This window comes from Ictidomys tridecemlineatus, chromosome 1 (genome assembly GCF_052094955.1).
Source record: "Ictidomys tridecemlineatus isolate mIctTri1 chromosome 1, mIctTri1.hap1, whole genome shotgun sequence".
NCBI lineage: Eukaryota > Metazoa > Chordata > Mammalia > Rodentia > Sciuridae > Ictidomys > Ictidomys tridecemlineatus.
The window spans coordinates 249780072-249806802 of record NC_135477.1 but is presented as its reverse complement, the minus strand read 5'-3'; the positions used below and the strand labels follow the sequence as shown (position 1 = coordinate 249806802).

The 26731-nt window shown below is 42.2% G+C and overlaps 1 protein-coding gene across 1 annotated transcript in view; it reads right to left on the bottom strand.

Annotated features, from left to right (window-relative positions):
- Nucleotides 1-26731, bottom strand: part of Marchf11 (membrane associated ring-CH-type finger 11) — a 114177-nt gene that overhangs the window by 22315 nt on the left and 65131 nt on the right. Inside the window, exon 3 of the mRNA XM_005336748.5 lies at nucleotides 2725-2917. Within this exon, the coding sequence (XP_005336805.4) occupies nucleotides 2725-2917 (193 nt within the window). The remainder of the gene's footprint in view (nucleotides 1-2724; nucleotides 2918-26731) is intronic.

Genomic DNA, 26731 nt, shown 5'->3' with positions numbered 1-26731 from the left:
ATCCAGCACTGTGTCTGGCACACAGAACACTCCTAGTAAACATTTATTAAACTGACCTAAGCAAATTGCACCCAAAGTTGTAAACCAGCTTCTCACTAAAAGTCTGCCTGTCAGTAGTATTCAGGGTAGAACCAATGTAATTTTTGTTACTTTCTACATTTAATTAGCAGACAGCTGAATTAATCTGAAACATTATCAGGAGCTATAATTCTGGCTATAATCCTGTTGGCTACCACTTTCTTTACCATAGTCGTTTCTCAGCTTTTTGAGAAAGGAAATCAGATTTGCTCAGAACAGACTAATTAGTGAGAAAGCCAAGTAAAATAAATAATGTTCAATCTGAATTCTTTAATTTTTTTTAAAAACATTCAAATGCATCAATGAATGATGGGATTTGGCTTTAATAAACTAAGACGATGAAAAGTATTGTTGGTATTTAAAATTCACTTTCAAACTGTCTCCAAAAATAGCAACTGTTTTTATTTCTGAGAAACTACTTTATAAAACGGACAAATGCTCAAATTACAAAAGAGAAGCCCAAATATGTCATATATTACCTAAAGATCATCAGTTCATGTATCTGAGTCCTTAAAAGCAGAAATTGATTAATTTTGATTAAAATGCTTACAGTAATCATCAAAACTTAAGAGATAATAAATGCAAGTCATAAAACTTAAGAAAATGATTTTCTAACCAGGAAGTAAATGCCTAGTCCTTTTTAATGTTCAATGATATCAAGAAGTCAACTGGAACTTTATTTTCCCCCCTCCAAGCTAAACTGAAAGCATAGTGATTCATTTATTTTTCATACTCCTTTTTTTTTGAAAATTTACTTTTAACTGATATTTAAAAACATAAAAATTGTCTATTAAGCAGGGCATTATGTAATATTTCCATACATGTATGCCTTGTGTAATGTTTAAATCAGATTAAACATACCTATCTCTTCAAGCATTTATCATTGATTTATGGTGAGAACTTTTGAAATCCTTCTGGTTTTTTGAAATGCTTCTCTTTATGGACGATCACAGTGTATAACATTCAAATCAAAAGAATAAACACTCTCTTTGAACTTGTCAAAGGACTGCATTTGTAGAACAGTTTTGTGACTCTACATAGAACACTGCACTAGAGATAAAATCTGAATTGAGATTTCAGATATCTAAATGCTTGCATATGCATTGTTGCATTTAATACAGAATGTTCATATACATGATTAGCTCAATTATTTGGGCAACATCTGTTCAGTTTACCTATTATTCATGACATTTCCCTCCCTTCTGTGTTTCTTTCTGGCCTGAAATTTGATGAGTTTCTTTCCTATTGATCTTATATTAGTGACAAGGGAGGAAAGAAAAACAGGAAGGAAAAATCTGGCTAATTATATTTTAGACATTTATAGTTACAGTTCCTTTTTAAAAATTAACTGAGGATTTTGAAATTGCTAGTTAAATAAACTAAGGCTGTAATAAGTACAGACGTTAATTTAAGTGATCGAAAGTTATTTAAATGTTTCTGACTTATTCAAATGTGCTCAACCATTTCTAATTAATCACATAATTACTTTCTAACTGTTATTTCCTTTATTTGACCCGAATGATAGGGATTACTATTCCAAATTTTATGGGTGACAAAACAGAACCATGGAAAGATGATCTGGCCAAGAAAAGGCCAGGATTTGAAACCAATTCATTTGATCCTATTCCCTGGAACCTCCAGTCCTCAAGCTTTAGCATCAGAATTTAAGAGACACAGGCAGCTGAGCTCCACCCCAGAAAGTTTCTAATTTGGTAGGTCTGGATTGCAACCTGAGGATATGTGCAGGTGCTGCTACCAGCCATCTAGAGACCACACTTTCAGAAACCACTGCTTTAAATCATGGCTACCTCCCTCCTTGAGCTCTTTCAACAGCCCTGAGGCTGGAAACCACATAAGAACAGAGAAATTCCCGTGATACCTCAGAGTCCCACTCTAACCACCCCCTGATACCAACTGACTGGTCATGACCCCAGTGTCTGCCTGTGGCACCTCACAGGCACCACATGAATTCGGAATGAACTGGCTTTCATTTTCTCATGGTATTAGGGAAAGGACAGATCTGCCAAGGGAAATGCAGATGTAATCTTTCTATAGGGTCTATTTTATAAAATGTATGTTTTCTGAGCCACTGAATTTATCATGTGAAACAATGAGACAGGAACCAACTAGGAACAGTGTCTGCAAATCCCTAACCTCTCAAGGAGTGCTTTCTGCCTCCAGGGAATCTGAGCCACAACCGGGTGCAGGTCTTTTAGGGTACTGTTCTCTTCCCCAACCACAATATTGCACAATATTGCCATCCGCATCAGCATGTGTTTCCCCCAAGTTTGTGAAAGGAAACTGGCTTGCTCCCCTTCCTTAGAAATAAATTATTGTCCTTATATTGCTCACTCGAATAATTTCTTCAACCCCTTCAACTTTCCTTTTAGTTGCAGAAGGTGCCATTTTAAACGGGCATTATCCTGCTAATTTTATCAAACTATACTGGAATACAAATGCTTTGCTTTGCTTAGGAAAGTGCCCAGATTATGAAACCCACCTCGACCCTAGATAAGTAATTATCTGGAAAACCAAGATAATGTGAACTGCAACATTCTATGAATATGAGATCCAAATGGTGAAAATATCATCGCTGAAAGAAACGGATTACTGATAGTTGGTGAAGGTTCAAGGTCATGGTCTTACCTATGCACACTAGATCCATAAAACCATACATTCCATAGCAGATCTGAAAAAGGATGTCCTTCCTCTGCCACACTGCATAAGGGCTGAAGGCTGACCAGAGGAGCCACGTCACACTCGCTATTAAGAACAGGGATCCTAGGATTACAGCAATCATCTGAACTTTCTCAACCAGTGTTATAGAAATGCTTTGCCACTAAAAGAAAAACAGAGGCATGTGAGAAAAAGATGCTGTATATAACTCAAAAAGGAAAAAAGAAAAAGAACATTTTCAGCCCCATGTTTCTCTTCATAATGCCAGACCCCTTGCAATCTGATCAGTCCCCAAATGAATTTTTCCATTTCATTCAGGCAATAAAAGAAAGACAAGCAGATAAAGATTAATGAATTGCCTTAACTTCATTATTTTTAGTAATTCACCATTCTACAAGTTTAATCTACTTTACTTCAGATAACAGTACTGAGTGTGAATAGTTGAGGAATATTTAGTACCTGGGAATCACATTATTATCTCTCATGAATGCATGAAATTAAATTTATCTGACAATATATGGTAAGAACTCCTCTATTTGATATTATTTTAATTCTTAATACATCTGGCTCCTTAAAAGGGGGGGGGAAACTGTTGTTTTTGCAGAAACATGTAAAAAATTTTAAAAAGAAAAGTAAGTTATATAAGAACATCAGTGAAAAAGTCATTTAAGATAATACACAGTAAAAAAATCATAAGGAAACCATGAAATTTACATTATCTGGTAGTGGTGAATTTCTTCTGCACAGACATTACTGACTTTATTATCCAATGGGTAATCCATGAAGTCTTTTTATCAAGATTTAGAATTTGTACGCAAATGTGAGTATCTTGGAAACTCATGCATTATATTGGCATACACTATTCACTGGGTAAAGTAATTTGTTCTCCTAAATATCAGTATTTGAGAGGATTCACAGTACAAATGATCAAAAATCCTTCAAGGGTGCTACCAACTTGAGAGGCTTAATTAGTCATGTTGTCACTTTCAAGTGTCTGGAACAGAAACAAACCTAGAATTATCATTAGGATTTGCCAGTCAGCAACAGAACCGGACAGGATCTTAGTCCCCTCTGTTTGGAGTCCATCTGTGACAACACATGGCTGATCAAAAAAATCCCAAGGTGCATGAAGCAGCATTATTTTAAAAGTGAGTTTAAGCAATCAGTGTCCACTGGATGAGTTTGATATTTCCTTAAAGGCTTAACTTACCTTAAGTCTGAATCTTGTTACTATCACCACCTCTAATTCCCTCCCTCCCTCATGGTCCAATCTCCCTTTTTGCTCTCATACATACATAATCCAAAAATAAATAATCTACTTATAATATTCTAAGTCCATACTTGACCTTGCATATTCAAGTATATTATTATATTCTGCATTTGTTGCAGATTAAATTCCAACATACATTTTAAATATTTTATATTCCAAAGTCGTTTTTCTTTTTAAAGACCGAACCAAACAATAAGCAGTTATTTGCTGGAAGAAAGATACTTCTGTTCATTTTAATGCAAAAATTCATTTATCAAAAAAATAGTTCTTGCTTTTATCAGTCTGATAAATAATTAAACTAGTTAACATAATTTTATCACTACAAATGAATCAATGTTGTATTCCAAACATGATTTTAGAGTTATTTTTTTTGTCTTAGCTTCCTGATGCAAACATTAATTTCAAACTGCCAGTCATCTGAATTTTAAAGCATTTTAAATTTGGGTTCAGCAAACAAATACAAAGTGTCAATGTCTCTGGTTCTTATTTAGTTTGATTCTCATTAAAATCTGTCTTAAATACAAGAATACAGTAACAACATAAAATGCCATCCTAGATGGACACTACCTAATCTGTATGCCATCTTACCCTTTGTCAATTTATTAATTGCATAATCAGATAGATGAGAATGGCATAGTAGATGACAGGCCACAGGACACCGTGCAGCAAGAGTGTCCTCTGTGTGTGTGTGTGTGTGTGTATGTGTTTGTGTGTGCGCACGTGTGTGGTTTTCACAAGGTGTTCACATGCTCAAACACGTACACATGAATCATAGTTGAGGGTAGCCAAGAGTGAGAGAGGAGAAGTCCTCTCTATCATCTATTTTTCTTTTGCTAATAATTCTTACGCTGCTACAGGTTCATTAGGTAACTTTAGTGGAGTTAAATTCAGGCAGTTCCATGTCACAGAATTCACAATATATGGCTTCAATTAGACCTTCTCATAAATTGATCTAAGCTTGCTTTCATGATAGCTGAGTGACAACATGGTAGCCATGGGCACAGAGTGGTGTAGCCCTTTTAGATGCTCTGATTTGGGAGGACTGTGATGACAGCTGGATGTGGCTTTGGAGTTTCCTGGGACACAGGATCAGGGTGGCCACACATGACCCTGAGGTGTCAGACCCCTCCGTGTCCTGTGTGGCATGCATCTAACTCACCAGGTAGAGATGCTCCTTGGAAGGAAGGTGAATGAATAAAAGGAGAGTTATCAGAAGCATGGATGCTGCCCACTTGTTTGGTGACACCAAATTTAAAATGCTTTGAAATTCAAATCTCTGGCAGGTTAGAATCATTGTGCTTCAAACCACACCAGGAAGCTGGGAGAAAAGAACAACTCTGGATTACAAAGCACTGGGAAGCTTAATTATTTCTATTATCATAGAAATTGTTTTTTGTCATGGATACAAGTAGCATTTTGAGTCTGTAATGCTTATTTTTAAAGAAAAATAAATTGTGCACAATCTGTAATGAAGAACCCCCACAAAGTTTCATTATATATGGCTCCAATAGTAACACAAACTACATCACTAATGGTGCAAATGTGCAAACGTGTTCAAAGGTAAGTCGATGCTCTTCATATATGGGTGAACCTTAAAATTAACATTTCACTGAATAGCTAGTAAGGATAAACCATCATTTTGAAATCAAAATTATTAAATCCAGTACTGAGAGTAGGTTTCCCCTTGGACATAACATCATCTTGGCAATGCCCATGCCCACTACGTGCCACTCTTTTGTATATTTACCACCATGTACATAGAGGGGACTGCTCTTAGTCTCCTTCTAAGAAGAATAAATGACTTCTATGGTGGGAAACCAGCCAGAGACCTTGCTATCAGAAGGCAGAATCTTCTTATGGAGCTGTGTTCATGGATTATTAGTTTGGACAATAAAAGTGGCAGATGAGTCACTTGGGGCTTCTCTCTCTATCCCATGGTACCCAAGATCTGGATTTAAGTTCCTAATAGAATTCGAAACTTGAACAAATGTTTCAGTGGCTAAACACACTTTTCTCCCCTAAAGAGACATATAGGAGTGTGAGTGTGTCTGTGTGTGTTTCTGTGTGTATTTTTTTTTTCCATTTAACTTGATTCCCAGGTTTGGGTAAGAAGGTAATATGACAATAACTGGATTGCTTCTAAATAATTATTATCATTTTGTTTCCTTCCATAATATTGGAATGTGACTCAAGTTCCTGAAAAACTCTTTACTCCTATACAACCACGCTCTGCACCCACTGTTCCCAGCAAATGTGAAGTCAACGGGCTCCTCCTTTGGAAGCTCACCTCATTTGGTGCACAAGGAGAGACAGTCTGACAGCACCAGCTACGATCATCTAGGACCACTAACTGCCAGGCATCTCTCCAAGTTGCATGAATTAACTCTGAATCCCCACAACTACTCTATGAGGGAATTATTATCTCTACTTTAAAGATAAGTCAACTGAGGCAGAGAGAGGTTCAACAATTTGCCCAGGTTACACATCAAGTCAGGATTGGAGCTGAGAGACAGGCCAGGCCTCCTGGTTCCCAGATCTTGCTCTTAACCCTTAGGCTGTATAGCAATTCTGCTGAGCTTTGGTGACATCCATGGCACACATCCCATCTTGGCAGCATCATACCTTTTCCTGACTCCAAAAGCACCACATCCAACGTCTCTGGCCTATTGGACATGTCCTGATCCTGCATGCAACCCTCAGGGCAACATCAAAGGAGGGCTGTCCCTCTAAGCTCTATCAAGGAGGACAGGATATTTGGATCAGCATATATCCTCAGTGCTTGACCCTCAACTGTTACAGAAGGGTAAAAGAAAGTTATGGGAGGAGAAGAAGAGGAAGAGAGGGAGGAGGGGGAGAGGGAGGAAAGAGACAGTGGAGACACCCTTCAATTCCGCTTCATCTCTTTTTTAATCTCCCCAGTGCATGCACTCATTGCTTTGGTCCCTCTGAACATGTTCCTTCCCTGACATGCTAGCTCTTCCCCTTTTCCTACCTGATTCTGTCTTGTCCATTCACACCCTGGTTCTAATGGCACCTCTTCTAAAAATCTAGCCCTTTATGTCCTTCCCTGCTGAGTATGATCTCTCTTTCTTGGCCTCCAAACCCAGTGTTGATACATCTGCTTAGTATTAAGTTCTTTCTTACTTCAATGCCAGAGAGAATTTATTATGGTTTAGATGTGAGGTGTCCCCCCAAAATCTCATGTGTGAGACAACCAAGAAAGTTTAGAGGTGAAAATGATTAGGTTATGAGAGCCTTAACCTATTCAATGCATTAATCACATTGAATGGACTAACTGGGCAGAGTTAGAGGCAACTGGGTGTGGCTGGAGGAGGTGGGTCACGGGGGGCATGCCTTTGGAGTTTTTATTTCATCTCTGCTTTCTGATTGCCACATCCTGAGCATTCCTCTTCTACACCTTTCCATCATGATGTTCTGCTTCACCTTGGGCCCAGATCAGTGGAGTCAGCCATCTATGGACTGATATGTCTGAAACTGTGAGCCCAAAATTAACTTTTACTCCTCTAAAATTGTTCTTGTCATGTCTTTGGTCACAGTGGTGAAAAACAGCATTTACCTTTCTATTGTTCGTAGATTGCAAGTTTCACAGTGGCAGGAGGTGAGTCTTACCCCCCCCCCCACACACACACCCTGACACCCCTGTGTGTTCACCAGGCAGCTGAACATACCCAGCAAATGCCTGACACGTGTAGAGTTTGATACTGTTTCCATCACCTGTCTGAACACTAGATGAACACACACTCTACATCTAGTCCAGTGTTGCTAAAAGGCAAAGCCTCAGTTCTGGAAGAACCATTTATCAGTGAGCTGAAAAGTGAGAATTCAAACCCAGAACTACTTCCAAAGCCTGAAGGCTTTCTAAAATACATTCTTTGTCTTCCTTTCACCTGCTCTCACCCCTGCTCTGCCTACTTAAACAGAAACATTCGATATCCAAAAGGAAAAAAACAAGATGAGCACAATTACACCTAGCTAAGACATGGTGGTGGGGAAGGAAAACAGTCAACTGGGGCAAAAGGTGTCTCAGCAGATGCCAATCAAATCTGACCATGACCACGCTGTTGCTCTGATCAAAATATCTAGTCGACACAGGGATATCTCACTGACCTCAGGGAAGAAAGGAGGAGGTGGAAAAAAAGAATGAGGAAAAAAAAAAAAGAAAAACAAAGCAAAGCAAAGCTAGGAATTTTCTTTGAAGAAATGTCATGAACTCAAGCCAAAGCAAGGCCCAACGTCTCACCTTGTATAAATCACTTCCGGCCACTAAAATAAGCACTTGAGAAAGGCAGACACATCGTCACATCTCTAGGAAGCTATTTAGAAGATGCACCTGTCATTCCATTGACTGAAAGTGTCAAAGCACCTTCTCAGTTTAGAACCCAATTTCCTCCCTGAAAATGACCATGGGCTCAGAGGGAACCAGGCTGCACTCAGAGCAGGCCAGTGTGCTCTGAGTTAAATCCTTCCGTCCGCAGCACTGCTTCATCTTTGCTTTTACGAGGCAGGCCAGATATGAATCATTACTTAATAGATTTGTAGTACGATGATTTGTACTGTGCAGAATGACAGGGGGTTTACTCACCAGCGTCACAGGAGAGAACACCTGCTCTTAGGAGTGCCCTCTTCAGAGAAAAAATGAATTTACCCGAAACTTATTTTCAATCAACTTTAAACGGTGTTTAAATTGCACCACTAAAGCTGGGATGGGAAATGTTGGCAGAAAAACATCTCAATGTGCATTCGGGATGACGTGCAGAGACAACATGCTGTTAATTACACACTCGCTCTCTGTAGAGTTGTGTTTATAGGCTGCAGATTAAAAGTGATTTCAGGCTTTGGTATGGGCCTCCTCTGCTTAAAAAAAAAAGCATCTTCATAAACTTATCTGAGCTGGGATAAAATCAGACAAAAGGAATTTGCTTTGCCTGAGAAAAGATGAGATCTAAACAATCCAGAGAAAATTTAAAAAACACAGAACTGCTTCTCTGGAAAGGTTCATAGCAGTTGACTAAATAAAAGAGGAGATATAATGACTGGTCCTAAAGATAAGAAGAGTAGTTAGAAGATAGCATAAATAACGTTATGCCAAGTAATAATGCCACAGCATAGATGAAACACATAAGTTCTATGAAAAAATTAATTTACCAAAACTGACTCAAGAAGAAATGGAATATATGAATACTTCTCCATAAAATAAACTGAATTTGTATTCAAAATATTTCCACAAACAAACTGGCAAACACCTCCAGGACCAACCAGGTGGTTCTACCAGACGTTATCAAACATTTAAAGAAAAAATTAGTATCAATCTTTCACATTCTCTGTCAGAAAATAAAAGAAAACAGAACATTCCCCAACTCATTTTATGAGACCGGCACAACACTGTTTTGCAAAACCCAACAAAGACAGTATAAGAAAAGACCCAGACCAATATTCCTATGAGCACAGGTGGAAATAAAAAACCTTTTTTGAGTGTTAATGATCCAAATTCAACAATATACACAGACAATGATGTGGTATGAGTGAGTGGGGGTCATCCCAGGAATGCAGGGTTGATAGAACATTCAAATACCAATCAATGAGATTAACCGCATGAACACACCGAAAAAGGGAAAAAAAAATCCTCCAAATAGATGTGAAAAAATAAAAAAAAACATTTGACACATCCCCATTCATGGTGAAAATCAGGGAGAGAAGGAAAACTCTTTAACCTGCTAAAAACATCTAGAAGAATGTAATGCAAGGCTCATGCTTAATTGTGGGGGAGGGGGGAATGCTTTCTTTTCCCAAATCAGGAACTAAGCTAAGATATTCATCTTTATTACTTCTCCCTGGTTTTGAAGTGAACATCTTAAAAAAATGCAATAATGTAAGAAAAAAGAAAGAAAGAAAGAAAGAGTACATGGACTGTAAAGAAAGAAATATGAGTCTAAGACTGTCTCTATTTGTAGATGATTATCTGTATAGAAATCCTCGGGAATCTACAGAAAACCCAGAAGAATTAGTAAATCAATTTAGCAAAGCCTCAAAATGCAAAGTTAACAAATCAGTATCAAATATATTTAAATATCAGCAGCGAAAATAGGAAAATAAAATTATAAATGGAAGAAATATGTTTTTGAGATTCTGGTTTCAACTGAATCTCAAACACTAAAAGCTATAAATTAGTTAGGACTGAATTTTTTAAAGATAATCTATAAATTATTCTAAGAGAAATTAAAGAAGACCCAAACAAACCAGAGTTACAGATTAGACGACTCACCATGTTTTAAATTATCATTCTTCCCAATTTTAATTTCTAAACCTAAAATGAAAGGAAAATGGTACTAGAAGAATAAAGAAGAAATAAAGCTTTTATTATTGTTATTCATGTTTTTGAAAAAAAGTGATGATTCAGTTAAAATGGTCATAAACCAGCTGATGTTAAGCAATTTAAGTTTAATTCACAGAGATCAAAAAAAGAAAACAAGCCAAGCTTAGCAGCCCATGCCCGTAACCCCATAGACTTGTGTGGCTGAGTCAGGAGGACCACAAGTTTGAGGCAAGCCCCAGCAACTTAGAGATAACCTGTCTAAAAAAAAATTAATTAATTAAATAAATAAATAAAGGGATTGGGAACCCAGGAGCTCAGTGGTAGAGCACTTGTCTAGCACATGTGAGGCCATGGGTTCAAGCGCCAGTTTCATAAAAAGAAAAAGGAAGAGCCAACTTCCAAATCTTTGATTGTAATTTTTAGGACCAGACAGGAGAATATCCTTTCTATTCTCTTTCTCACATAAAACGGTCTTTTCTCCCACTTCCTGGGCTACTGGTAACACATATCCTTTGAGGGACAGTGTTGCAACCATAGACTCTTCCCTTTAATCAAAATGCCGGGAACTAGATCACATGACCACAGAGAGACAAAGAAGGCACCTCAGTGTTGTCCTGGGCACATGGTGGCGGTGAGCGTTTCAAGTTGTTTGAGATTCAGTTGAAAGCACAACCTCAAAAACACACTTCTTCCAGAAACCTAGAAAGCCCCATAAGTTTGCCAGGCCACGCCCCAGGACTATATGGCAGTGTCCTCCGCGGGGTTCACACCTCAGGGAAGGTTACCTTGGGGTTCCTAAGACAGGTGTCTCGGGGACCCCGGGCCTGGGTCCCAGGATTACAAACAGGAAGGAAACAGGGATGCCCTTCTGCTTCAGGGCCAGAAGCCAAAGGTCCTGCATGCAGCAGGACAAAGGCAAATCTGACCCAGGGCCATGTGAAGAAGCAAAGGGACCAAGAGGCAGGGCCCGAGCGGCCTGATGTGCATGGAAAGTTCCCGGTTCAGTTGTACGAGAAGGGAAATCGATGCAAAGTGGAAGTCTGGCTATTAAATGAGAATCAGGGCAAGCAGAGCCCAAGGCCTTGGAGTAGGGAGGGATGCTAACAGGAGAGGCACCTGTGAATGGCCAGAGACCAGGACACTCATTACACAGGGTACATGAGTCCTTCCGAGAAATGTCTCTCCAGAAAAACCCTCCAATGAAAGCTCTTCTGTATCCAGATGCCAAGTCCTTGGAATCAGACGGAACCTCTAGACTCCCCTAAAAAGATGACGATAGGCAGTTGGAAGGTTGTGTCTGAGACAAACCCTTGGAGTGACAAGGAGGAGGAGGAACAAGCATTTGAACACAGTGATGAGTGTTAATTTATCAGCTATAAAATATGGATTCCACGTGAACCGTACCACAGATCCTAGATATCACTTGAGAAAGAGTATATCTGTTCCTCCGTTGACTTTCCCTTATTTCTTCTGGAGCCACTCAGTGTTATCTCTTGTTCTTTCTTGTCAAAAGTGTGTTAGTCCAGATGTAATAGTTCAAATATTGAAATAAAAATACACACTATCCCTTCAGGTGTGTATGTAAGAGCCGGAGCTACCTCTCCTCCCTGTTTTGTTTTCTTATAACAAAACAGATGCTATTCATGATTTTGAGGCAGGGAAAATTTCCCCAGGTGTCCATGGTTTAATATAGTTAGTCTTAGTAACTTGATTTTTTTCCCCATCTGATTTAACAGTGTGTGTCTGTGTTTAATGCATTTTTATTTCATTACTCCTCTCAATATTCAGTATTAATTATGTTGAAATACAGGCTCCCCAGGTGACCCGGTATCTAAGTAATTAGTAGGTGATCATAACTGGATATACTTGTTCTCTCCACAAGGAGTTGAAAGCTACTTTTGCTAAAGGAGCCTATTAAAACTCTCAATGGACTACTGCTGTTTCCAGCTTTGCTTTTGAGCAGGATTTTCATTGAAAGCATCTACCTTCCCATTTTAGTTCATGCAGGCCAAATACTGCAAATTCTCCTGGTGGTAAGAATAGCACCCTTGGTAATTAGGAACCACAGCATGAGGCAGATCACCTCTTCCTAGAAACTCATGCAGAGTCTTGTACAATGTGTTTATCTCTTGGCTACTGGGAAGCAGTATAATGTGCTAGGACAGAGAGCTGTGAATTGGCTCTACCAGGAAGCAGTTCTTCTCATAATGGCCTCAATGTTTTTTTTTTTTTTCCTATGAAAAATATTTGACATTAGCAATTGCCACAGTTTGGATATGGTTGGAGTGCATTCCAAAACTGCACGTACTGGATGCTTGGTTCTCTGTGCAGTGATACTGGGAAGTAGTGCATCCTTAAGGGAGGTGCCTGGTGGGAAGTAATGAGGTCATGGGGAGTGCTGTCCTCACAAAGGACTAAAGCTTGTCTTGTCACTTCTGAGAGCAAGGTGTTATAAAAGAGCAAGTCTGGCCCTTGAGTCTCTCTGGCAACACATCTTGCCATGTGATTCCCCTACATCTACACCACTGTGCTACCATCCATCATGAGGCCTTCATGGAGGCAAAACTGATGGGGCCACCTGATCTTGCACTTTAAACCTCCAAAACTATAAGCTCAATAAACCTCTTTGCATAATAAAGGACCCAGCCTCAGGTGTTTCTGATAGCAACAGAAACTGAACTAAGGTACCTCTCAGAATAATTGTGCATCGAGGCCTCCACAACTTTCTCTCCTTCCTTAACTGATGTTCTGGGGATTTACCAATGAATGACTCCTAGACCGAGAAGTGGCTGATTCAGTGAGAGGAAGGACACAGTCCATCTAGCTGAGTGTCAAATATGCATTGCCTATGACACAGGACTGGGCTTTGCTTCAGTTCTTGGCTAGAGTCACACTGAGGGATGACACCATCGATGTAAAAGGGCTCATGGAAGTCTACCCTCCTTAAGCATCTGGTACATATAAGTGGATTTGTTCAATGTGTACTTGTCAGATCCCTGGCACATGTCACATACCGTAGAAATCACTAGCCTGAGGAAAAATTTTTATTCTCAGGAGATTACTGGCCAAGCAGAACAAAACCACACAAATCTAAAAGTCACAATACAAATTGGTGTGTATTCATAGAGGAAAGTGTGCTTAGTGCATGTTCTGGAGGCTGCATCTACAGCATCTTCAGGGGAAGCTTCCAGAACAAGGTTTCATGGGAGCCGAGTTTGACAGGATGGGTTGGCAAGGTGGAGAAAGGGCTCAAGACTTGGGGTGAAGGAAGGAAACACGTGCAAAGGAGGTAGTGAGATTCTGATTGTTGCTGGAGGGTAGAATCCATGTGGGCAAGCGGAGGGGTCTTCCAGAATTGGCCATGGGATTCGAATATTATCCTATAAAGTACAAGAAAGTGCAAGATCTGAATGGGACTGGCTGGCTGGCCTGCTTAGTCTGCTTGTAGCTTCTTGCCTTCTTCAAAGATGAACACACTGGTCCATCCTAACCCATGGGTTCCTCTGTCATGTGGTTCTTACCCACGAAGAGGCATCCATTTTACTATGGCGTTGAGTAAGGAGACGTTTTGACCAATGAGACATGGGAGAAGGGACTGCAGTCAACTCTGAGCATAGACTGCCGCTCTCTGGGAAGTTTCTGCTTCCTCCCTCTAGGAAGCCATGCCATGTAAGAACTGCAACTACCTCGAAGCCACCAAGTACCAACATGGAGAGGGCCCTGGGCCTGGGACACCCTGAGCTGAGGGAGACCCCCAAGCACTGGGGTACTGGCAACATGAGCCAAGAAGCTGCCTTGGAAGTGGGTCTTTCAGCCCCAGATCCCTCAGCAGATGTCCCATGAATTGCAAGCAGATGGCCCCATGGAACCCTTAAGGACCACAAAATCATGAACAGAGTAAAAACAGTTGTTTGGAACCACGAAGAATCAGGAATAGTTTTTTCTGTGCATTGCAGTGAGACATACGCTAAGGTTCAGAAAAGCAAGCTCTGGGTAAATCCTCAGCGGCAGAGTCCTCGTTCCCCGACCCCTTTCCTTCCCAGTCTTTAAAGCGAAGATCCTCACTAAATCATCCCTAGGCTCTTTCTCCAATTCCCTGGAATGCTACTTCTCTTCAGTATTCCGCCTTCTCTTTCCTCCCCACCTTTCCTCTCCTCCTCCCTCTTATCCCCTGTTCCCCACAGGCACCTTAGGAATTCTAGAAGCAAAAGCCCTTAAAAGCACCAGATCCCTAATGCTTTGAAGGTGATGGAAGTGTTCCACGACTAGGTCGTGGTGATGGCTGCATGAGCCTATAAATTACTAAAATTCACTGAAGAGGACACTTAAAATACGTGAATTTTATGATATGTAAATTATGCCTCAATAAAGCTAATTTTAAAGCCCGGGGTGCGGGGGGCTTTAAAAAAGCAAAATGAGTGAAATCCTTTTGGCAATCAGTGGCTTAGTTAGTGTGTGTGTTATTTTCTATTGTAAGAAATTTGAAATGCATTTAGTTTTTTAAGAGTTACATATAACTCCTGGTATAATCAAACAAGGAGAAGATTAAGAAGGCCACTGGCCTAAACACTGTCTGCTGGCCCCTCTCTCCTGAATGGCTCTGTTGCCTAATGAATTCAGACTCTGGGGTCAGATTTGAATCCGAAGTCTGATACTCCAACTTTTTGCTATTTGACTTGAAGAAGGACCTATTCTTCCTCAACTTTAAAATAGGATGACAGTAATGATTCCCTAAGGTTGTAGTGATACACACACACACACACACACACACACACACACACACAAACAGAGCACCTGGCCACACAGTGGACATCTCTGACAGAGAAATCTCCGAGCCCTCTGCTTCTAGATGCTTCTAGAGGAAGTCTGATAAAGGGTGTTTGTGATGCATGTGACCCAGGCGGCCCTTTCTCCCAGTTGTACCCCACCATGTCGTACCCCCTGATATCCTACTGTGGCTTCCATATCACTTTCCTTGAAGTGCAAAGAAATCTGACATCAAGATGTGGAAATCTCTCAGGCAATCTGCAGCTCACTATTCCCCAGGAAAGGAGAAGAAGAGCAGGTATGACGTCTTCTTGTATTTTCCCTTTTATTTTGAGCAGTACTGCAAAACCACCACCAAATTCCTCACTGTCCTTCGGTTTTTCCAGCAGTAAGTTTTATAGGGATAACGGCGAACAAGCTTTCCCTCACTCAAGAGAGCTTAAATGTTGCTCAGCTGTTCACACTTCAATTGAGAAATGTGGCAAGACACCCCAGCCTCAACCCAGAACACCTGACTGTCCAGCGAGGGAGGAGACACACAACCAGCGATTGCTGGGGACTTCAGGGATCCAGCAACTGCAGGCTACAGAGAGCACAGAGGAAGCAGGCATGCTCTGGGGTTTTGACGCATCAGTAGAAGTACATTAGGCAGAAACAAAGTGCCTATCAGAAGGCTAAACACACCTCACTCTTTGAGTTTGAGTACTGTTCTTTTTAACCTCATTTTATCTTTCACTTGTCTTTCCTAATACATCTGAGCTCTCCTCCCATACACAGTTTTCAAGTCAACAGCAAATAAATAGTGCCTTGCTTACGGCAGTCTTCCGGTACAACCTCTGGTTTCTACTTTTCAATTGCCCACAATCTATTTGCACAATAAGGTCGAGGCACGGGAAACAGGAGCGGAACAACGCAGGGCTGTCCTGAAGCCACAACCTGTTCAGAAGAGACTGCGAATTTCCTACGGGAGCTGAGCTGAGCAGGGGGACATCAAATGAACTAAAGCAATCCAGAACGGCTTCCTGGGGGAGGCAGGCCTCTCTGTGTATGACAGGGAAAACGTGGAGAAGTCAGTCGGAGGCGAGGCTCCGAGGAGGGAGATAAGCAGAGATGCCTCTGTGGTGCTCGCTTAAAATAAGGCTGTATCTGCAGACTCCAGAGGAGCCACTAGAAAAGTGTGGTCAATAATCTGGCAGATCTGTCTACGTCACCCAGCAGCACAACTTCTCTGCTCCCTGTAAGTGCAGCTGACCTAATATTCCACGCACACGTGTGCTCCCCCAAACACACGGAGCTCCCTTGCACGCAGGGACTGTACCTTCTTGAGTCCTTGTGACTTGGCACAGGGCAGAGGCAGGGCTTCAGAACTCCAAAACTGCTGGGTCGGTGAATGATGTCACGCTTTATTTTGTCCCTTTTCAGGAGTGACTTGTTCTGACAGCGTGAAAGGATCCCAAAGTCACAATTACCTTCTGGTTCAAGTCAAGCCATTCTCAACCAAGTCTGATTTTGCCTCACCCCTGACCCTCCTGCACAGGTATGAAGATACCTGACGATACTGGAGATGATGCCACCAGCAGGCATCTGTGGGGCAGAGGACAGTTAAATAGCCTACGAAGCACAGGACAGACCGCACCGCAAGAAATGATCTGGTTCCAACCGCCAAGAGTGCCAAGGTCGAGAAGCGCCATTGCATTCCATCATGCACAGAAACGGGCACTGTGTGTAGGCTGGGGGTAGTGTCCTGGGTGTGACCACTCTCGTCTTTTGGTAGAAGTGAAGCTGGAAGAGTCTGAGTCTTCTCAAGATAACTGCACTTGGCTTCCTGGGAAGTCTGGCAGCAGTGTGTGCCTTAAGTGTGTCCCGGGTCATCTGAACCACAGAGTAACCGTGTCCAGGGAGCGTGAGAGTGTGGAGCAGATGGGGTGATGTCAGGACAGAGACTGACGTGCTGGCGGGTGGGACAGACTAGCTGGAGACCTGCTCAAGTTCTGTGCCATTCCGCATGCAATAAGCCACTGGTCTACACAGAGCACAGCAGGCTGATTTTAAAATAAATGACAGATAACTCTGCGAAGCATCAGTGAAGGGAGGAAATGCACATTTTAAGGATTTCCTTACAACTAAGAATAGAGATATGGATGATGGATGGATGGATGAATGGATGGAGGGAGGGAGGGAATAAGGGGTCCATAGACAGCCTGAGAGAACCGTCAGCCAAAGCTACAGCACGGCCTGGGCACTGACCATCCAGGACGCTATCTGACCATCCTGCACTGTATCTTTATCTACTGTAATCACCCAGATTAGGAGAACAGGTGTCCTTTCCTGTCTTTAATTAGAAATTGGAGAAAAGCTACCCCTAAAGGCAAGGATAATGCTAATAAGTTCTTCCTGAACTGCTTCGAGATCTGGCCACACTTTAGGCCTTCCTAAATGGTACAGCTGAGAGCTGGCTCTGGTGGGCAAGGGCAAGAATAAATGTGTCCACTGAGGACAGAATTCAGCCTACTCCACATTTCCGTAAACACAATTTAGCACTTATCCGCATAAAAACATGCTTGGAAGGAGCAAAAGAGGCCCTTCATTTTAAGAAAGAGATAAGAGTGGCCCATGCAGGAAACCAGCCTGCTATGTGGGACCAACCCGGCCAGGGGACCTCGGTGTGACCCCTGATCAGTCTAGGGTTCCTGCCCTCGGCTGTGGTGCCTCTGAACTCATCCTGACGCCTCTCGTGTCCTCACATGGTGACCCTTTTCTCATCTCCATTCCCTCGTCATTCTTCCTTGCCGACCCAGGGGAGCTGGCCCGTTACTCAGGAAGTGGCAGAAACCGCCTGCCTGGTGAAAAAGAGGTGGTGACAGGGGAGCCCGTGACCCTCCAGGATGGCCGGGCCCGGCCTGCAGGTTTAGTAAGCAGATGTGCTACTTATGGAAATTTCCATCTCCCTGGCAAACATTCCAGGGTAATGAATATTATGAAGAAATGAATATGAGATTACCCACCCGACAGCTGAACTTTCCAAGCAACTGCACTCGTGCAGGGCATTTATCTGTCATAAGATGCAGAAGCACATTTCCTGGAGCTTTCCCGCCCTGAGAGATGCTCGGAGGGGAAAAAAAAAAATGAGGTGAGTGGTTTGGAGAAGAGGGGAGAGCCTGAGAGAAGCACTATTGATTTCTGAAAATCAGATTACCGTCTTGTAGCTTTTTAGGCAGTGATGTCCCTGTTAAAGGGTAATTTGTTTTTCAGTAAGCATCTCTGACAAAGGTTTCATGACCGGGGGTGCCAGAGCTGGCCATGCTCTGCAAATTAAAATAAGGCCACTGTGCCCTCCAAAGAATTAATAAATTATTAAACAGCTACAGCTGTACTAAATGCCCCCGCTTTAAAAAGCAAGCCTGCATCTGGGCATTTCAGAGCCAAGAGACAGGAGAGGGAGAGCAGGCCAGGGGCTGTGGCCGATTTGACTCAGCCAGGAGGAGGAGAGGGACCTGCAGGAGGGCAGAAGTGTCCCCAGGGCAGCCCAAGCTCCAGGTGTGGAGAGGGAGGATCCGTGCCTTGCTCCCGGCAGCTAGCGGGACAGGACGGCATGGCGTGAAGAGGAGGCTGCAGAGCAGCAGGTTCACAGCCAGCACCGAGGCGTAGGGCGCTGAGGCAGCCACCCTGGTCGCAGGAAGCCGCTTTCTCCTCACAGGCCACACAGCACACAAGGAAGCAGCCACTGAGAAGCACGTGCCCCGGGGCATTGATCTCCATAGTCGAAGAAGCACAGCTCTCCTCCTCGGAGTGCTCTGCTCAGTTGCACAAGTGTGTGTGTGTGTGTGTGTGTGTGTGTGTGTGTGTGTGTGAGAGAGAGAGAGAGAGAGAGAGAGAGAGAGAGAGAGACTGTTCCTGTGTTCTCCACCTGCTGTCATGATGGTCAGCATCACAAGCCTTGAAAGGGTCAGGTGAGTGCCCCAATTCTGTCTTTTCCTACTTGAACTTGGAAATCTGCTAGACCTCCACAGATTTAGCTCCTCGTCTGCAAAATGGGAATGATAATACCTACCTCACAGATCTATGAGCATCAAGAAAGAAAGACATGCATTTGGTTTCTGCTCCATTTCTTGGCTCTTAATCTACAGTCATAGTGTCCTGTATGAAAATCAGATGGCTGGTGCCTTGGGCAGCCTCATGATAGGGAACCAGCTGAGTGATCAGAGGGTCACAAATTTCAGCCCCACCCTGGTCTCCAGGGAGGGAAAAGGAAATGAAGTTTCGGTTGGTAGCCAATGGCAGATGATTCAGTCATGTCTATCAAAAGGACACAGTTGAGAGAGTCCTGGGCTGGTGCTCAGTGGGGGACTTTGCACCCTCTCTCACACACCATCCCAAGTCATATGCTGTACACATCCGTGAAATTAAGGAAAGCATTTCTCTGGGTTCTATAAGCCAATCTAGCAAGTGATTGAACCCAAGAAAAGGTTGAGAGAACCTCCAATTTATAACAGCCAGAAGCACAAATGAGAGATCAAGTTGGGATAGCTATCAGCATCTGAAATGAGGACAGTGATGTGGGATTGGGCCCTTACCCTGTGTGATTTGATGATATCTCAATGTAGTTCAATTTATCAAGTCAGAATTGAGTCACATAGTGGGACACCCAGTTGGTGTCTATGGAGAATCAGACAGACACCACCATCTAGTACCAGAAGTAAATTGTTGGAGTATAAAGAAGAAATAGTATTCGTTGCATCTATGTTAGTCATCTTTACTCACTGTAACAAAATACCTGAGGATAATTAACTTATAAAGAGGAAAAGTTTATGCTGACTCAAGGTCAGGCCATGGTTGCATTGTAGGCCTCCAGTGGGGATGCCAGAGGGCTGTGGCAAGAAAGTCATATCAGAGCAAGCTGGTCACTCCATAGCCAGGGTTTCACAATCCCCTTGAAGGGCACCACTCCCATGATCTAAGGAGCTCTTACTAGGTTCAGCCTCCTAAAGATGCCACCACATCTGAACAGGGCCAACATGGGGACCAAGCCTTTAGCACATGAACTTCTGAGGAACGTTTAATATTTAAATTATAGCACTCTGTCCCTGATCCCCAATGGTTCGTGTCCACCTCACAATGTGAAATGCAGTTAGCCTACCCCAAAAAGTCTCTAAAGTCTTAATTATGCCAGCACTGCTCAAAAGTCCCAGGTCCCAAGTTTCCACCTAGACTCAAGGCAAACTCAGCTGCGAGCCCTTGCCAAAAAAGTCAAAGAGAAATGTGCACAGTAATGGTACACGCACTAGGTAAATATTCCTATTCTGATAGGGAGAAATAAGAAAATAATAAGGAGGTATTTGGCCCAAAGCAAGACCAAAACCCAGCAGGGCAAATATTAAATCTTACATCTCCATACCTGGCATCCAGGGCACACTGTATCTGGATGTGGGTTCCCAAGGGCTTGAGCTTTGCTGGTTGCAGCCTCCCTCTTGGGCTGAATCTGCACACTGCCCACAGCTCCCCTAGGCAGACATTCCATGTTCCTGGGGTCTCTGCTGCAGCGTTGGCATCATTCCCCTGCCATCAAACCTTTCCCTGTCGGGGGCTGCCTGCAGAGACTCCAACATGCAGCACACTGTCTAGCCTCCCAGGCCTCCCCTGGAAATCCTGGTACCAGCTTCCACGGCCCAGTAACTCTTGCTTTCTGCATTCCAGCAAAGCCAGCATCACATAGAGACACCAAGGTCTGCCGCCAGCACAAACTTCACCTAGGTCTGCCTCAACCTGCAGCAGTCTCTCAGTCCCTTGCTAGCTCAACAAGGGGAAAGGAATCCTGGGGAGTTCTGAGCACACAGGACGCCCTAGGGCTCTTCCCTGAAAAGTTTCTGCTCTACAAGGTTTGAAATGATTTTGCATTCCTCCATCACTGAGATTACAGTGGTGTTGACCTTCACAATTTCTGAGATGCCCTCGAGGCATCTTTCCTATTGTCCTAGTGGGAAGCCCTTGGCTTCTTTTTATTGGTGTTACCAACTATACCTTTCTTGGCGATACCAGTGTACATGCTCCCTTTTCCAGCCAAGATGCATTATTTTTTCAAATCTCTACTCCTTTTTGAGCCCAATTCTCACTGTAAATGGACTAAAATCAGTCAGTAATATACATGCCATAGCCCAAATGTATTGTTACTTTGTTAATTTAAATTTCTTCCACTAGATATAAACCAGTTCATCACCTTTAAGCTCAGTCCCCCATGGTATAAACAAAATAAATCCAAATGGTGTTACAAGGGTGACCTCTATCTAGTCCAATTCCCGAGTGTCCTTATCTCCCTCTGAAACCTCGTCAATATAACCTTTACTATCCACATCCCTGACAACAATAAGCCCCACTTCCAGCATTCAAGGATTTCTCTAACCTGCTTCTCCAAAATTTTCCAAACTCCTTTGATGAACCAATTCCAAAGACTCTTCTACGTTGTCTCCTGTACAGCTAAGGTTAAAGACCCCCACTCCTGGTACCAATTTTCTGTATGAGCTTCCCATCACTATAACATACCACTTAAGATAATTAAAATAACTATGAAAAGGAGAGGGTTATTTTGGCTCACAGTTTTAGAGGCTCCATGGAACTGCATGATTGAGTGGACCCATTGCTTTTAAGCCTCTGGTGGACAGTGCATGGCAGAGTGACCTGCTCACCTCAGGACCATAAAGCAAAGGGGAGAAAAGCAGGTTATTACAATCTCCTTCAGGGACACACTCCTAATGGCCTAAGGACCTCACACTGGCTGGGCCCCACCTCCTACAGGTTCCACCACCTCTTGATGGTGTGACCCTGAGGACCAACCCTTTTACATATGGGCTATGGAACATTCAACATTCAAACTATAACAGTATCGGAGGAGATCATTTTCATAAGACACTTAACACCATCCCTGGAACAGAAATCCTGAATGAGTGGCATCTAACTATTAACTGTTAAGAGTGTAAAGTACCCAGGAATCCATCAGCCAGTTCTGGGGGAAGCTGGGTGATGTTTTCATCAATTGGGCACCTGCTGAATCTACTGCATAGTCTCCAGGACCATTAACATGACATACCCGTGACATACCTTTTGAGAACCACATTTTCCCCTAGTTCTCTAGAAAAACTGGCCTCATTATATTCAGATTGCTTTCCAATTAATTAAAAAATATATAATGTATGCAATTTTAACTCCCCCTCCTTTTTAACAGACAAAAATGATAATGCTAAATAAAAAGAATTTTTAGTTAGGACACTGAGATTTATAAACTCGCATAATTCAGTTTCTGCATCCATGACGTTGTTTTGCACAAATGAATTATTATATCATGTTACTGAACTTGAAAGAATCCAGATGAGATGCTCAAGACCATGCAGGTCATCTGCTTTTGTGTTTTTCTACTACTAAATCACAGGAGGCTAGTGGTGGGTGAAGAGCAGCTCCCTCGTATGTGAAGGGCACAATCACAATATGACAGTGTGATAGGACATAAAGTGGACATTTACCTTCAGTAGAGACTACTGGAGGTTGATGCTTTGAAATAATCTAGTCCAAACTCATTTTGGAGAAACCAAGAATAGAGATAATATGACTAAGTCAAGGACACACAGCTAGTTAATGATGAACATAATAAAAGTCTCAGATCCTCACATGGCAAGAGTAATAGCAGACTCTGAAAATGGTGTGAATGTACAGTTCTCATCCCCAATCTAGGAAGTAATAAAGACCTATATATCCCTGGGGATCATACAAGAGGATGATGTGTGGTCATCAAAGTTACCAAATTAAAGAATGCCACCATCAAAAAGCATGATTTTTATGGCATCCATGATAGGAAATCATTAATACATGGCCAAAGGCACTAGTCAGCTGAAGACAAGGTGATAACGTGACATGCCTAAAACACAATTGGCTCCGGTAGGCACAATACTTTTCCTCAAAATCATTAATTGCCTAATGCAGTCTATAGAAAGCCCTTTTTGCCCTGGACTGGTGAGAGTCTGCATGACTGAGGATTTTTTCCTTTGGGCAATAGGGAGGGAGGGAGATCACCATTTCAAAATGAGGCCATCCATTTCTAACAATCAGTTTACTATTTCAATATAACCATCACAACTGATTTCTTAAAAAGTAAAATACTAGTGATCAAAAGAACAGTTATGACTAGTCTAAAATGATATTCCTGAGCACACTAGAAGAACTCAATGTTATTTTTGTTTGGCTTTAAAATTACAGAGTACTATAAAGTAGTCTTTCTATGTCAGAGGTTACCTCCTTTGGTTAGATAAAATAGACATGTATTTGAATGAGGAAATAAGAGGACGTAGTTGAAGAATGACACTTATTCAGATCTTAACACCATGCTATCTTGGAGAATTTATTAACCATAGAATCCATACCCCTAATTCTGATCAAGGGAGTATTTTTAATGCAGGTTATACAACTAAAGAAGAAATACAGAAGGAATCCAAAATCTGAAACTCTTTTGCATTTTTTTTTCAGTATATATGTTTGCAAGTTAACTGCCGATATGCCCTAAATGTTTCTTCTTGCCTCCTCCTTCTCCCAGTGAGCATCATGACTCTTGGTATAGCTGTGGTCTCTGCTGTTTACCCAGAATTGTTCCCTGCAGGGCCCAACCACTGAGCTCAGAAGACCAGGTGGCCTCGGTCCAAGGGTGGACTCTCTTAGGAGTTTTACTTTCCTTATCAAGAGGAAATGACTGCCATAATTATTAGTTTAAAAAAGTAAAATACAATGTGGTGGCTCATTTACCCCCATCCATTAAATTTCCTTTGATTATTTAGATTATAGTTTTCATAATTAAAATCTATGGTGAGGAATCAAAGACCCTTCATCTAAGCTTTCCTGCTTGATAGTGCCTACCAATGGCATTCAATTCTACTCCGTGTCTCACACTGTTGCAATTATTTCATCCTTTTGCACAGAAAAAAAAATGCCTGTCATCAGTGAGGTTCATGAACAAAATGATGAGTCTGGGTTCTGCAGTAACGTTTTTAACAGAAGCTGCAGCGGGGCTTCGTAAATGGCATTTTGCAGGAAGAATTCTTTAAATTCTTTAAAATGAAATATTTAGCCAATCTACTAATTCGGACAAAATTTGTGAGTCTAATTTAAACCAAATTTTGTCCAAATGAGTAGATTGGCTAAATATTTCATTTTAAAGAATTCTTCGTGTATTATTTTGTAGTGAGTGCCCTCTGGTTCCTGAACTGGCCGATTTCCTTCTAGGCTCTGGGATTAGATGTGCACTCAGCTCCTCTTCCTGCTCGTCTTTCATTCTTGCATCTAGTGCTGCTGACTTCCTCATCAGCTGAGGAGCATGGTGAAGCACAGCTTGATGTCACGGCCTCATCAGTTTATGTGAAAGGAACTGAACTCATCAATAAATGTGAGTCGAGAGCCTGGAAGACTGCAGAGAGGACAGAAGCAATAGCATTCAAGGAGACCTGTTTTTTTTTTTTTTTTTCCCTTGAAGCATACTCGTAGAATCTATTTCTTAGCAGACATCTAGCATTTAGAGTAAGCGGGGCAGGAAGAAACAAATAGATTGAAGTAAAAAGTTCATACCAAACTGTAACTTGAAGATTGTTTGCTTTTTTGCATACTTGTCCTTTTCAATGGCAGTGACTATTGTTAGGATTGTCTTGGTATGCTCCTCTGCAGGGACTAAATGCTCTTGCAGGGCTGGAGGTGCAGCTCAGCACAGACCTCACCTCCCAAGCACAAAGCCCTGGGCTCAGTTCCCAGCAGAGACTCTTTTAATTAAAAATAAATAAATAAGTACTCTTGCAAGCACAGGTTAGTCCAGTTGTTATGAGGTTGAGGATTGTTAGAAGCATGTTGGCAAAAAGTTTAGCAGCATGATTCTAACCCTTGGCACATGAATGTGCTTATTAATGACTTTCAGGAAAGAGACTGAAAGTGACAAATAATATGTCTCCCTTTTTGTGCTAAGTCAATGAATGGTATTCTTGAAGTTAGTAACCTCAAATGAAGCCTTCATGCAAGGCTTTGTTTGCCTATCTAACTCTAACTACAAAGTAGGGTCTATCTGAGTGACCACACTTCAGAGTCCTGGGCCTGAGGGATCATCTCTCACCAAGAAACAGAGAACATCCACTATACCACCTCCACACACATCTTCATCTGACAAGGAACTGAAATTACCTGGTTTTCCATGCTTACAATTTCATCAAACCACTCTGGCTACTTCCAATAGCTTAGTTCAGTATCACCTCCACCCGCAAATTGCTGAGAACAGTTATTACAGGTGATTTAGAAAATAGTCTTCGCTCCGAGATGAACTTCTAAAAGAAAGAAACGCTGTGCTCTTGGTTTCACTTTGTCATCTTTGACAGAGTAAAAAGATTCAGAGTGATTTTTTTAAAAAAAGTTAATGGGAGACTACTGGGATTAGAAAAAAGTAGAAGCCGCTCTATGCCTACCACGCAGGATGACATCACAGTTTTGGAATATCTGGAAAGAAGTCAAAGCTATAACCTCATGCGATGATGAACAGCTGCATAAAAATATCTAAACCCAGGGACAAATGTTTGAGAAACTGGATTTGGGGGAAAGGCGCAGGGCATCTTTATCAGAGAAGTCACTCTCTTTGAAACAACCCTCAGCCCCTGGGAGGGTCAGACAGTAGGAGGTGTTCAGGCTTTTTTCCTGGAGGATTAGTCACAAGAGCAAAGGGTGGGTGAGCTCTGCAGCTGCTCTGCATGAAAAGAGCCACCTCACTTAACACACGCGGGAGGCCCAGAGCTAAGCACCAGGGCTGCTCTGCGAGTTTCTCAAATTGATTTTCTTCAATACAGAGATAAATAAAATATGACTGGATCAGCTAAACCATAATATGTTTCATTTGGGATGCTGTGAATTATTTATTCCTGACTACCCCCGCGGCATGTTTATTCACTAACCTTTTAAAGCTGTCTGATAAAATGGTGCAAACTTTTCTTAAATTGATTCATTTGTGTAGCTATATTTGGCGTCTAGCTTCCTTGTTTGCGTTCCGGAACTTACTTCATACATCTGGAAAAAACAGTGCCCACCGAGGCAGCGCTTTCCCAAGCGGGTGTTGGACTTGGATCTGCCGGGACACTGCAAGCCCCGAGAGCCAGTGACTGCTTTCTTTATACTCCACTGTCTTCCAACAAAAAATAGGAAACAAAATTCACTAGTTCATCCCGCAGGAATCCAGTGGTCACTGTGAGCACGATGCTGGCCATGCAACAATGACGACAGGAACTCCCTGCTCAGGCGGTGCTGGGACTGGTGGAGGATGTGGATGTCAGGTGACAGATGGCACTAGGGCAGTCAGCATGTGACTTTAGGGGGTGATGATGGATGCCATCGGCACAGGCCACTCTGCAGCAGGGAAGGAGGGAGAAAGGCATTCTATCCTGAAGTACACGTAAGAAATTATCAGGAGAAGAGCACAGGACCCCAGGACAGATGTCCCTGGCAGAGGGCAGAGCACTGAAGCATGCACAGGGGCAATTCTGAGGCACACAGACTAAATGCTCTTGCAGGGCTGGAGGTGCAGCTCCGCACTGACCTCACCTCACAGG